At 36.4% G+C, this 13872-nt stretch overlaps 1 protein-coding gene across 8 annotated transcripts in view; it reads left to right on the top strand.

Moving 5' to 3' along the window:
- Positions 1–334: 334 nt before the first annotated feature.
- Positions 335–13872, top strand: part of larp1b (La ribonucleoprotein 1B) — a 40885-nt gene continuing 27347 nt past the window's right edge. For 3 of the 8 annotated variants that reach the window (XM_055005716.1, XM_055005712.1, XM_055005711.1), the window contains exons 1-4: positions 335–1128; positions 5511–5572; positions 10177–10254; positions 11009–11240. In XM_055005716.1, the coding sequence (XP_054861691.1) occupies positions 789–1128; positions 5511–5572; positions 10177–10254; positions 11009–11240 (712 nt within the window). In that variant the 5' untranslated portion in view covers positions 335–788. The remainder of the gene's footprint in view (positions 1129–5510; positions 5573–10176; positions 10255–11008; positions 11241–13872) is intronic. The other 5 variants (XM_055005717.1, XM_055005713.1, XM_055005718.1 and 2 more) reach the window with 4 other exon arrangements.

Raw genomic sequence — 13872 nt, 5'->3', positions numbered from 1 at the left:
ATGTACATAATGATGCTGTGCAATTTCATAAGAATGTTGCTGTAAATATTGTATTTTTCTTATATCTATGCACTGTGTGCATTGTGTGCTGCTCTCCTTTTTATTCTATTTGCTGCTGCTGTTACATTGTAAATTTGCCCGCTGTGGGATCTATCTATCTATCTATCTATCTATCTATCTATCTATCTATCTATCTATCTATCTATCTATCACATTGTGTTGTGTATTATAACGTTGTCTCGTGTATTATAACGTTGTGTTGCAGTAGCGCCGTGCGACCGCTGGGGGCAGCAGCGTCACTGTTTACAGCCACCAGGCAGCAGGCTGCACGAGCTCCGGGTTGGTAGCGTGGAGCTGAAACCGGAGCCGAGCAGAGAGGAGGTCGCTGGAGCAGTTGGTCCGAAAAAAGTTACTCAAACTCGCAGGAGAACCGACTCATCCGGCGCCGTTTACATGGTGACAAACTCCGGACTCCGAGGTATTTAGTCGTCGGTGTGAAAAAGTCGCCGGGAGGAGGAAAAAACCCAAACAACGTTTAAAGCCGCTCGCTGACTTCTGCATGGTCGCTAGCTAGCTAACCGTTAGCCTGCAGGAGCTACTTCGGCTAGCTGGCTTAGCTGGCGAGGTCCAGCCCGAGAGAGAGAGAGAGAGAGAGAAAAAAGTTGTTTACCTCGACTTGTGGATGTGGTCACCCCCCGAGCTTTTCACGACTTTTCTCTAGGGTAAGAGAGCCAGGACCAAAGATTCACACTGGATTCAACACTCGGCGCTGTTAGGAAACTAGCAGGATGTCCGCAGACGTTGAGAGCAGTCAGGTCGACTCGGGTTTGACAGCGGCCAGCTCCGGCGACCAAAACAAGTCCGAGGGCCGGGAGAAGGAGGAACCGGGGCAGAAGGGCTCCGAGAAGCCGCCGGGGGACGGCCAGGGCTCCGAGGCGGCCAGAAGCCCCGCGGACACGCACAAGAATTGCAAAGAAAACGATAAAGAGAACGACCAAAGCGCTGACTCGGCGGTGCAGGCGGTGAAGAGGAAAGTTGTCGAAGCTCCGCCGCCGAAAGTGAACCCGTGGACGAAGAGGACGACGGGCAGAGTCCCGGTGAACAGCATCAGCAGCTCCCAGGAGAAAGGTGAGAGTCTCATTTTTATGTTTAAATCATATTAAAACGCTCCAAAGCACAAAGCAGCCCCCCGCATGCACGTCGCCACCGCAGCCGCCCTTTGACAGCCCTTCCTGCGGTTAAATCTAGACCTAGACCCCGCCGCTCCCCTCCGGCACACCTCATTTATTTTTTATTCAGACTCGAATCTGGTGCATGAACGTGAATGTCAGCCCGATGGAGCCGTGTTTGGAGCTGCCATGTCTGCCCCCATCCCCCTCTGTGTGCTCGGGTTGCTCCGGAGCACCACGTGTTGATTGCTGACAACTGCTACTTCTTTTAGCCGCTCCCTGCTAACTCCTCTGCGGGCTTCCAGCTGCCGCGAGCCGCCGCTGACAGACCACCGGAGCCCGGCGCAGGTGTGGAGGAAGCTACCGGGAGAAGCTAAACCCAGAGCCGCGAATCAATCCTCCGGAGCGCCGATGCTTCGTGGTTTGACTCGTAGTAAAAGAAGCTAAACAGCCCGAGCTAGCTGCTGCTGTGAAGGCACGTTTTTTGCACGTCCAATGGCCTTTCTGCCTGCAGTTCCTCCCACCAGCCTGCTCCCCACTGTCACTAGTGAAAAAAACAAGTATGTGGACAAGGTGGTAGAACAGGTGGGGGAGATAAAGTGGGTTAGGCTCGTAAACTAATCATTATATCCACTTTGGAGGAATCCAGCTGTTTTTAAGGGGGATGTGGCAGAAAAATTGCACCTCAAACTTGATAAAAATCGCAGTTTCTAGCTCATAATGACACATAAATTAAGGAAAAACAACCACCAGAGCTGCAGCTGACAGTTTAATTGCAGATTAATCTAATTCGCTTCCTAATCAGTCAATTAACTCAGGGGTGTTAAACTCGTTCTAGTTCAGGTTCAACATTCAGCCCAATTTGATCTCAAGTGACCAGTAAAATCACAGCATAATAACCTGTAAATAACCACAAATCCAAATTTTTACTTAGTTTTAGAGCAAAAAACTATGTACTGAAAATGTCCACATTTAAGGAATTATCTTCTTACAAAACATGAGCAAGCTCAAATGTCTTCAGAGAAATGAATTCAGTTTCAACAATATTATGCCTCAGTTTATCATTTACACATTACAACTTACAGATCACAATTTGTCTACAAAGGAACAAAACATTTAGTCATCTGGAGCGGAATAATGTAGTATTTTACTTCACGATCAAACGACAAAAGTCAGACAAAAAAGACAAAAAAAAACAACAAACAAGAAAATATTACAAAAATGAGACAAACAAAACAAAAAGAAACAAAAAATTGATTAAAAAAAGTTAGAAAGCCACAAAAAAATGGACAAATGGCAAAAACAAAACAAAAAATGACAAAAGCGAGAAACAAAACGACAAAAAATAGAAAAAAACAAAATGACAAAAATGATAAAACAAAAAAAAGCAAAACACAAAATGACAAAACAAAGGCAAAAAAACACAAGCGAGAAAAAAAGACACAAAACGACAAAAACGTGAGACAGATGACAAAAATCTGATTAAAAAAACCAACAAAAACAAGACCAAATATTACAAAAACGTGGCACAAAATGACAAAAGAACAATCTAGTATTTTACTTTATAATCAAAACAACGTGTCATGGTCTAGAAATTATTTTAAATTTACAGTTTTACTAATTTGCAATCTGCAGTTAATGTCTTCTCTGTAATTTTTGCTCTTTATAAAGTCGTCCTGTGGGCCGGATCGGACCCTCTGGATTATCTCTTGGGTACATAAAAGATCAGAAATATGTACGTGTAAAACTTCAGTTCAAATAGTTTGTTTTGTCCACAACCCAAACATATTTATTTTACTTTCAGCTATTAGATATTTTGATAATTAATGAACAATTTTCAAATCATTGAGAGATTAATCAGTAATGAAAAAACAATGAGGAGGAGTAAAGAAAATGGAAAATATTCAAGTTTAAGAAGCTTCAATCTGAGAATTTTGACTTTTCTACTTTAAAAAACACTAAAATCAGTTTTTATATACATTTTTATATATTTAATCTAATTTGAACCTATAATATGTAGTTCTGCAACTAAGAGTTATTTTCATTGCTGATTAATCTTTTAGTTGTTTTCCTAGTCAATCATTAGCTGTTTAGTGTATAAAAGGTCAGAAATATGTGTGTAAAGCTTGAGAAGATGGTGAAATATCCCCAAGTAGTTTGTTTTGTCCACAATCCAGAAATATTTATTATTTATTGTCAACTGTTAGATGTTTTGATAATTGATTAATTGGTTTGATGATTTTGATGAAAGGGGAAAATGTCTAAATTCTCTGATTCCAGCTTTTTAACTCTGAATATCTTCTCATTTCTGTCCTCCACTGTGACAATAAATTGAATATCTTTGGGTTGTGGACAAAACAAACCATTTGAAGACGTCATCTTTGGCACATTTCACAGTTTTCTGAAGTTCTGTCGGTCAAACAACTCAGAGATTAGTTGAGCAGAATAAGTGAGAGGTTAATTAACAGTAAAACTACATGAGGAGGAGTAAAGAAAATGGAAGAGAAGCTTGAATCTGAGAATTTAGACTTTTTATTTTAATAAAAAACAAAAATACTCACCGTTTTTGAATGTAGATTGTCTACATTTAATTCAGTTGGAACTTAAAACATCTCGGGCTGTAACTGATGATTATTTCCATTGTCAATTAATCAGTGAAGTATTTTCTTGATTAAGGGATATAATGGTATATAAAAGGTTAAAAAGTTTGGACAAATGTTTTGTTTTTTTGTGCAACCAAAAGATAATCAGTTTGTTGTCAAAGAGGAGGAAAGAAACCAGGAAATACTCTGTTTTAAAGAGGCAGGAATCAAAGAATAATGGTGACTTTATCACTTTCTTTAATCATAAAAAGCGTAGTTTTTTCAAGCAAGAATGTTCATAATTCAATAGTTCATATTCTCCAATATCAGTAGGACTCCTTTTGTCCAACCAGCATCTAAAAACCCAAAATATTCACTGCACAATGATGAGCTAATACATACTTTATCATGATGAAAATAAAATTTGATTCAATAAAATGATTTTCTGTTGATTCACTGTGAATTATAGTTTTGAATAAATGTTTTTCTAGCAGCATAAAACCAAAAAAACAGGAGAGGAACCTTCAAAGAAGCTTCATTAAAAGAATTATTAAAGAACTATTTACAGTAAATTGACAGGTGTATTTTTAATATTTCATTTAATTTATACATACAGTTTCAACAAAACAAAGCAGATGAGACAGAAGATGTCAAGAACATTGAAATTCCTCTCAACTTATGATTAAAAAAAATAAAAGAATGAAGAATCTGAAGCATTTAAGCACTAAAAAATGTCAACTATTTACACATTTAAAGCCACCGTTAGAAAAATATTCCCATTTTTATGTAATTTAAACACTAAAAAAAGAAACTTTTAGCACATTTAAAGCCACTGCTAGAAAAATATTCCCATTTTTATGTAGTTTAAGCACTTAAAAAGAAACTTTTTGCACATTTAAAGCCGCAGCTAGAAAAATATTTAAATTTTAACGTGATAAACAACAAAATAAACATAAACTTTCACTGATTTCACACCTGGGTTTCAGTTGACTTGTATAAACAGCTGTAGAAAGCAGTTAAAGGCCTGTTGATGTCGTAGTTTTGCCTTGAAAGTAAAATTTTTTGGCTTCATGCCTGCATAACAAAGTGGGGTTACCGAGTTTAAAAGATCGAGTGACATTATGGGAAGTAGAGTTTTATAGTTTGTGACCAGCAATAAAGGAGTGAAATATCTTTAAATGATCTTTTTTTAATCTATAATGTAAATTTAATAGTGATTAGGTGGAATTTCCCTTTAATAATAATCAGATTGATGAACTTTCTATCAGCTGATCAGTTAGTTGTCATTGATAAAGCTGCTGATTGATTGTTTCTCCGCTGCGTTTGTGACTTTCTGCAGCTTTCTTGTTTCTCACTTTGACTTATGAATGTGTGTCAGAGCTGGGAGCTATATTTGAAGCGCACAACTCCGGCATCGTTTTACAGCTCTACTGTACGACCGTCTGCAGGCTTCAACCCGTCCGTCCACCCACCCGCTAGCGTGGAAGCCTCGTCCTCTTATCAGTCCGACCATCCTCTGCCGAGCGATAGGCACCGTCATGGCTGCCACTCCCAGCAAAACACAAAACACCCTCCACCAGTTCAGTCGCTCTGGGACCACTAATTTATTCACAAAATTCCCAAATGCTTCCCAAACTGCTGCAACCTTCCGGCAGCTCCTGACTGTTTTAAAAAAGAGACTAAAACTCCTTGGATTTACTGTTTATCCACCTGTCAGATGTGAGGATGTCAGTCTCACTTATTGATTTTGTATCTGCAGATCAGCAAAATGCTCTGAAAGTGGTGCGAGCCAGCAAACCCAGAACGAGAAAATCCAGCAAGGTAACGCTCCTTCGCTTTTCTGTTTTTACCTGTTTTTATTTAAACCCTCCAAGCCCTGAGCAGTTTCATGTTTTTACTCTCAGTGTACTAATTTTTCTGATGTGTTTCCTGTTAATTACAGTTTTTTTTCTAAAAAATATAAACATTTTTCTGGATATTTTTGATCATATAACCAGAAAACCCAACAAACACACAGAAAAAAAGACTTTAGATACTACAAAGAAGCGCATTTAAAGCTATAGCCATAAAATTTTTTATGTGTTTATCTGATAAAAAGCAAAACAAGCACATTATGTTCACCAGATATTTGTTTTACAATGAAGCAGAAACTAATGCAAGTTTTTGCCAAATGAAGACAATGATTCCTGCTCCTTTTATCAACAATATAGATGTTTTCCTTCTTGAACTACGTTTTAAATTAGTTTTCATGCTTGTTTTTTATCTGCTTGGTGTAAACACGTCCTGCAATTCAGCTGAAAAGTTCCTGAATTTTTGTCTCATGTCTGTTGGTTGCAGTTGAGTCTTTAAAGGCTTCAGGTTTGTGTCAAATAGCACTTACTTTTTGGTTTTGTTAGTGCAAGCAGTTTATTTTTGGTACATTTTTAAATGAGGCATGCAGAGTTTAGTGAATTAGATGAAATATCACAGTTTCAAGCTTAGATCTAGATAATTCCTAGACAGAAAAAGATGTTTACGAACTAATACTTTAAAATCCGGTGATTTTACTGTTTTCTGGCTTTGATAATTAACCTAGAATCAACAAGTACAACATTTTTCCTAAAGTTGTTCCAAATATTAGGAAAAATAGTGACTCTATATACTATAAATATTTTATTGTTTACAATTTTAGCTCCTGTGTAAACACTGCGTGCAGTTCAGCTGAAAAATCCCTGAATTTTTGTCTCATGTCTGTTGGTCGCTTCAGGTTTGCGTCAGATAGCACAAATTTTTTTGTTTTTTGCAGAATCCAAGTAGTGCAAATGGTTTATTTTTGGTACATTTTAAAATGAGGCATACAGAATTTAGTGATTCGGATGAAATATTACAATTTCAAGCTTAAATTTACATAATTTCTAGACTGAAAATGTGTTCAAGGACTGTCTAAAAGTTGAAAATCCAATGATACCAATATTAGGAAAACTAGTGACTCTACATACTATAGATATTTTACTATTTACATGTTTAACCCCTCTGTAAGTTCAACATTTCAGCCAAGAAGTCTCAGAATTTTTGTCATGTGTCTGTTGGTCACAGTTGAGTTTTAAAAGGCTCCAGGTTTGTGTCAACTGCCACTTATTTTTTTCTTTTTTACAGAATAGAGTTAGTGCAAACGGTTTATTTTTGGCTTATTTTTAAAGGAGGTGTGTAAAGTTAAGTGATTTTAATGAAATATCACAATGTTAAGCTAATTCTCAGATGGAAAAAGGTGTTCAAGGACTGTCTAAAAGTTGAAAATCCAGTGATGTTTACAGTTTTTGCAGTTTCTGCCTCTGATAAATGGTGTAAATTTGTCGATTGTTGTCAAAAACAGCACACTTTTCACACCTGTTTGTGCGATTTGTCTTTCAGAGGGTTAAAATTTCTTTATCAGGCCTTGAAAATGTCTCGAGTGAATTTTCCAAACACTCTTAAAGGCAGCATTAGCATCACAGATTTATAGATCTCGATAATTTATCCCACAGAAACACTAAATCTGGGTTTTTCCAGCTCATAATGGGCCTTTTGGGGAAGGAGTGTGTGCAACAGAAAGCATGACTGGGCAAAAATCTCTGCATTTTCTTGATGTTTTTGATCATTTTAACAAACAAAAATGTCTCTTATGCTTTTAAATTAAACCCCAATGAAGAAACTGGTGTATTTTTTTAATTGTTAATGCTGGAAGTTGCACTAAAAATTCCCCATGTGCTGGAAAATCCCTGAGATTAAGTGAGCACACGTGGCCGCTTTGGTAACTTTGGTTTAATGGAGTTAGCGGTCAAAGCTAATCAGATGCTGTTGGTGGCGATTGGGCACGTTTCTGACATTAAAACAACATGTTTGGCTCTCAGTTTTCACGGCTCTAACTCCTGCCAGGTACCGACATGCAGGATGGGAAACTAACATCTGCTGCCGGCCAAATGTGAGCTGCTTTGAGCTGCTGTTCTGGAGTTTTGTTTGCTTTTCCAGCCAGTTTTTTTCTCCACCGTTGTGTAAAGTTACTGCCTGGAGGGGAGTCAGATTATATAGAAAAATATTAAAAATGTCAGAATGTGGCAGCTTTTCTTTTTTTAAAGATGATGATTGTGAAACAGGGGAAGCCTTGACTCTACAGTCTATATCAGCTCGGCTCATCTAGTGAGGATTTTTACATGTTTTAGGTTATTTTTAGGCCTTTTAATGTCATGTATGTAGCTGCAGGGACACGCTAAGTTGCGTGGTATTAATATTGCCACATACGGTGTGTTTTTATGGAGCCCTGATGACCCAGAATGCAACCTGCTGACATTTTCACACAGTCACATGTCCGAGCTGACAGTTTACAGTAAATTATATCATACACTGTTAAGCTCAGCGGATCGATTTATTGCATTTATTTTCCAGTAATTGCAATATAACAACCAAAAAAACTCAAACTGATGCATTTAGTTTGATTTTATTGTTAGATCTTATATGAAACTAAGCTTTAAATACTTAGTTTTGGTGGTTTTCAGTAATAAAAATCTCACAATTAAGGCTGCCACTGATATTTATTATTTTAATCAGGGATTAACTTGATAATTATTAGATGTTAACTGCCCCAGATGTGAAGATATTTAGTTTAATGTCATATATATGCACAAAAAAACAGCAGATTTGAATGTTTGGGATCAACAAATTGATTAATTGACTTAATAAAATTAGTAGAAACTTAAGATCCAATCATCCCAGTCATTTTTATTTCAGTTAAATTGGGTTTTTTGAAGTAATAATTAACAAGATTTACAAAATAACTTAAATATGTTTTTGTAAAGCAAATATTTTAGAATAAAACCAACAAAGAAACAAAAAAGTGCTCAGATTTAACTATTTGACTGTGTTCAGGATCATATTTCTTTAAATTTATGCTCTTTATTTGCATAATTTGACATTTGTTTTATTGTGAAGGACTTTTATACACAAATACTTGTTGTTATAATTATGTATTATTAAATTGGCTCTTTTTTCCTATCTTTATTTAAGGTTGTTTCACACTTTTTTTAACACTAAAATAGCGGCGCCTTGATTGAAATGGTGAAGGATGATGCAAGTAAACACTAAAAACTTTCATTACACGTCTTCACAAATATTTCTTCAGACGAAACTTATGGTAGAAGATGCAAATGATGCATTTTGAGACATAAAAACATAGAATTTAAGCCTGATGTTCCTAACAAATTGACTTAAATGTCTTTTAGCATACAGAATAACAGCTAAATCACATTTTTAATTATATTATTGATTATATTACAGTGGCTTGAGGTGTTTCTGGATGTTTAAATTGCTTAAAATTACCAAATATTAACTTTTTTTTTACTGAAAACCAACATTCTATGTTTTCTTTAACTGCAGCAGTATTTATTTGATAACTGAGTTTGAAATTATTCAAGAAAAATGTCATTTTATTAACACAAAAACAATTTTCATTTACTTTATTTGAGGATTTCATAACAAAACAACATAAAAGCTTCTCCTTATAGATATCTTAGAATTAAGGCTGCTGCTAATTATTGTTTCTGTTGAATTTGAGGTATTTAGAGAAAAATGTAGGAAAAAAAACTGTAAAAACTAAACATAATTTTGTCAAATTGGTCAAAAATTTTAGGATTTCATAACAAAATGACAACGTAAAAGCTTCTCTTTATAGATATCTTAGAATTAAGGTTGATACTAATTATTGTTTTTTATTGAATTTGAAATATTTTGAGAAAAATATAGGAAAAAAATCAGTAGAAGTTCAACATAATTTTGTCAATTTGTTGTAAATGTTTGAGGATTTCATAAAAGCAAGAAAAAAAATATTTTTAGCTTCAAGATAACTCAGAATTAAGGCTGCGACTGATAATTATTGCTTTATTAGGCATTAAAATGGTGTTTATTATGATGATAACTGTCTGAAACGTAAAGATAATCAGTTTAATTTCATTAATTAATCACATGAAAAGCAGCAAATTTGAACTTCTGAGAAGCTGGAACCTTCTATGTGCAGCTACAGACATGAGATTTGGTGCAGAATTGAAAACTTCAGTGCAGTTTTTGACCCGGTATACGTTTAAAATCCCAGTATTGCAGTTTTATTTGCTCTTTCTGCCCGGCTTACTCTGCAGCTTGTCTAACTAACCTTGATCTCCTATCAGTTTGTCCAAATTTACAACCTTTCCGCTGGTGGAAAGTGACTCCCGTGGCCTGTTTTATCGCCGCTATTTGCAGTTTCCCCACAAACGGAGCACTGACCTCCTTTTTTCTGCCCCGCCGGCCTCCACCGGGAGGGCAGTTCTGCTCCACCTGCCCCGAAAACACACCGTTAAACCGACCGAAACCGTCCCCCGTCGCCAGGGGTCGACTCCTGAACGCTGAAACGCTCATTCTGTTGTGTTTCTTTTTTGCAGTCGAGCGACTTCAGCGACATCACGAACTGGCCCACGCCTGGAGAGCTGGCCAAAGAGGTACGAGAAGTGGTCGCACGTGTGAGTTTGCCGTGTTTTTGTTGTGAATTAAACGTATAAATTGTGTTTGTTTTCTGCTCAGTTTGGTCCCAGAGAAGCTTTTCTGATCTCCGCTCACTAGATGGAGCACTAAAAACATGCATCAGGATTTCACTCTGCAGTGAGGCAAAAAAGCCTTTATTTTGTCAGTTAATATTATAACAATAATCAAAATACTTCTGTTGCATTATCTGTATTGAACATGAGGTGCAATCTGTATTTTTTGAATCATTTATACAAACATGTCATCATTTTTAAACTGTTATATTCGATTAAATAAACACTTAAAACCCAATTTACCTCCTTGTACAAAATGCAAACTGACATTAACTTTTCATATTTGTATAAAACACCATGAACAGCAGAGAAAATATAACATTTGCGTTGTGTTTGGAGGTGTTTTGTATGTTTGAATTGCTTTAAAATCCCAAAACAAAAGATTCTGTGCATTCTTAAAATTAAGCAGCTTTTATTTAACAATTGAGTTTGAGATTATTAAAAAAAAAAATGGAAGAAAATACAGTAAAAACTAAATCTAATTTTGTCAATTTGTTCAAAGATGTGAAGATTTCATAACAAAACGACAGCATAAAAGCTTTTACTTATACATATCTTAGAATTAAGGCTGCTACTAATGATTGTTTTCATCGAGTTTGAGGTTATTAGAGAAAAATGGTGTTGTTCTCTGAAAGTCTTATTTAAACCTTTTGTTGCTTGTTTTTTTTTTTCTTTACAGCAGCAGCAAAATGTCCTCAACAACCACGGGAAGAAGCCTCCGTCTTCGCGTCGGGAGAAGGATAAGAGACGAGAGCGACCGGACAGGAAGTCGGAGAGCAGCCATGACGGCGGCGAGAGCAAAGAGAACCAGGAGGCTCAGCCGGACCCACTGGCAGATCTGCCCAGAGACGGAGAGTCCAAGGCGGCTCACGACGCCAAGAGCGCCAGCCTGAAGAAGAGAGGAGGTGAGGGTGAGGAGATTTTTACTTTGGGTGCAACATGCAAACATCTTAAAATCATTTGAATAATCACAGCTGATTGATTTTGATTCGTTCACACTCCGTCATTTATTCGTAGGCTTAGAGATGCATGTTTTTCCGACTCGACTGCAGTGATTTTTTTTTATTCCTGATTGCTGCATGTCAATAACCGTATTGATCAGTGATTGGTGGAGATTGGTGCATGCTCTGCTAGGATGATCAATCTCTATGTCTGCGGAGGCATTTGTGTCTAAACCAGAGATGAAGCGAAGAGTTTTGTTCCAAAATAAGAGGAAAAAGGTTTACAAATGTGCAAAAAAGACCTTAAAATGTTGCTAAAGATGTGTTTTGACCGGAAATAGGTTTAAAATTGACTAGAAAACACTGCCAGGAATGGAAAATCCTTCAAACTTGTTGGTTTAATGACATAAAATATGACTTTGGAGATACACAATAATGGGATTTATCTGTCAGATTTTGCTAATTAAAGACATTATATTCGTAAGCTGTAGTAGTGCTGTAAGTAGTGTAAAATATGACCATGAAAATTGAGAAAAATGTAAGATAAAACAGCAACAACTAAACATAATTTAGTTTGTTCCAAGATTTATATGAGGATTTAATAAAAGCCAAGCAAAGATTTTTACCTGCCATAGATATCTCAGAATTAAAGGGATAGTTCGGGATTTTTGACATGAATCTCTATGGCATCCCTATCATTAGTAACGTATACTCTCACTGTCTTACCCCCGACAGTGTCCCGTGAGCCGAGTTCTGGTCCGGTTCTGGTCGCGGCGAAAGTAGTCCGGCAGGTTTCCAGGGTCACTTAAATAAAACGTATTTCTTCTAAAAACAGCATGTGTTCAAAAGAGTGATTTATTTGCATCACAAAACCCATTTCCACGAAAAAGTCACACCACGTAATCACTTGGCACTACTTCCTGTCCCGTCGTATCAATGCGCGCTGTCCTCCAGCTGACTGCTGCGTACATGTGTATGTACGTATGTATGTACGTATCAATGCGCGCTGTCCTCCAGGCAGCGCGCATTGATTGCGCATGTGTTGTTGATATCAACACATGTACGCAGCAGTCAGCTGGAGGACAGCGCGCATTGATACGACGGGACAGGAAGTAGTGCCAAGTGATTACGTGGTGTGACTTTTTCGTGGAAATGGGTTTTGTGATGCAAATAAATCACTCTTTTGAACACATGCTGTTTTTAGAAGAAATACGTTTTATTTAAGTGACCCTGGAAACCTGCCGGACTACTTTCGCCGCGACCAGAACCGGACCAGAACTCGGCTCACGGGACACTGTCGGGGGTAAGACAGTGAGAGTATACGTTACTAATGATAGGGATGCCATAGAGATTCATGTCAAAAATCCCGAACTATCCCTTTAAGACTGCTACAACTTTAAAAAAAAAAAAAAAAAAAAATAGATTATTGGAAAAAAATTTTAAGAAAAAACTGTAAAAAACTAAACATAATTTTTGGGATTTTTTTTTTTAAAGCAAAAACGAACAAACTTGTAGATATTTCAGAATTAAAGAAACTATTAATTTTTTATTTATTTTTTTACATTAAAAATGTAGTAATACTGTAAGTAGTATAGAATATAACAGTGGTACGAATACTGTTGACAATTCAGTCCTAATACAAGGTCTATTTAGTGGTTGTTCTGGAGCTTTCAGTCATATCACAGTTTTCTGGTTGGATGACACCATAGTCCTACAACAAAACCAAAAATAATGATTTTACACTTTAGTTTTTGCACTGTTTTGGGAAAAAGTGGTAATATAATGTCTTAAATGGGTTGGAGACCTTTAGATTTGGTAGTAGGATGGTTTTACCACCTTTGGACAAAGTTAAGTTAGCTGTTTCCACTTCTTTTAAGTATTTATGCTAAGCTAATTTGACCATTTATAGAGCCAAATGGATTTATCAGTAGAAATTAAAAAAAAAAAAAAAAAAAAAAAAAAAACTGACTACCTTAATGGAGGAATTGGTGATTTTACTTAAATTTATTGACTTAACATGATCATTTGTCTTACATATCATCAAAAAATTAAGACTTGGGGGGGCTTTAAAAGCAATACCAGAGTTTGTCCAACCAGTGGGAATTTGGTTGGATGGGAATTGATCGACCAACCAGTCATTTGCACTTCAGTTTTTGCACTTTTTTGGGGAAAAAAATGATAATGCAACATCTGAAATTTGGTAATAGGGTGATTTTGCCACCTTTGGATGATGCTAAGCTAGCTGTTTCCATTAGGTTCCAGTATTTACGCTAAGCTAAGCTAACCATTTGTAGATTACAGCCAAATGGATTTACCAGTAGCAATAAAAAACTGACTACCTCAATGGAGGATTTGGGGATTTTGCTTCAATTTATTGACTTAATTTAATACTTTGTCCTAAATATAGTAATAAATTTAACATCTGAGGACTTTAATGCTGAAACCTGAGACAATAAATCTTACTGAGCATATTAGCAAATCTAAAAGTTGACAATTTGTCTGGCAGTTAACTGTATTTTACACCGCAGAAGTAAGATCGATTGACAAATAATAAGTTAAATACAACTTTTAGTGTTATTAATACGCATTTTAATGTCATAAT

This window comes from Amphiprion ocellaris, chromosome 20 (genome assembly GCF_022539595.1).
Source record: "Amphiprion ocellaris isolate individual 3 ecotype Okinawa chromosome 20, ASM2253959v1, whole genome shotgun sequence".
Classification (NCBI taxonomy): Eukaryota; Metazoa; Chordata; class Actinopteri; family Pomacentridae; genus Amphiprion; species Amphiprion ocellaris.
The sequence above is the reverse complement of the archived record's forward strand: the minus strand, read 5'-3'. Positions and strand labels throughout refer to the sequence as shown.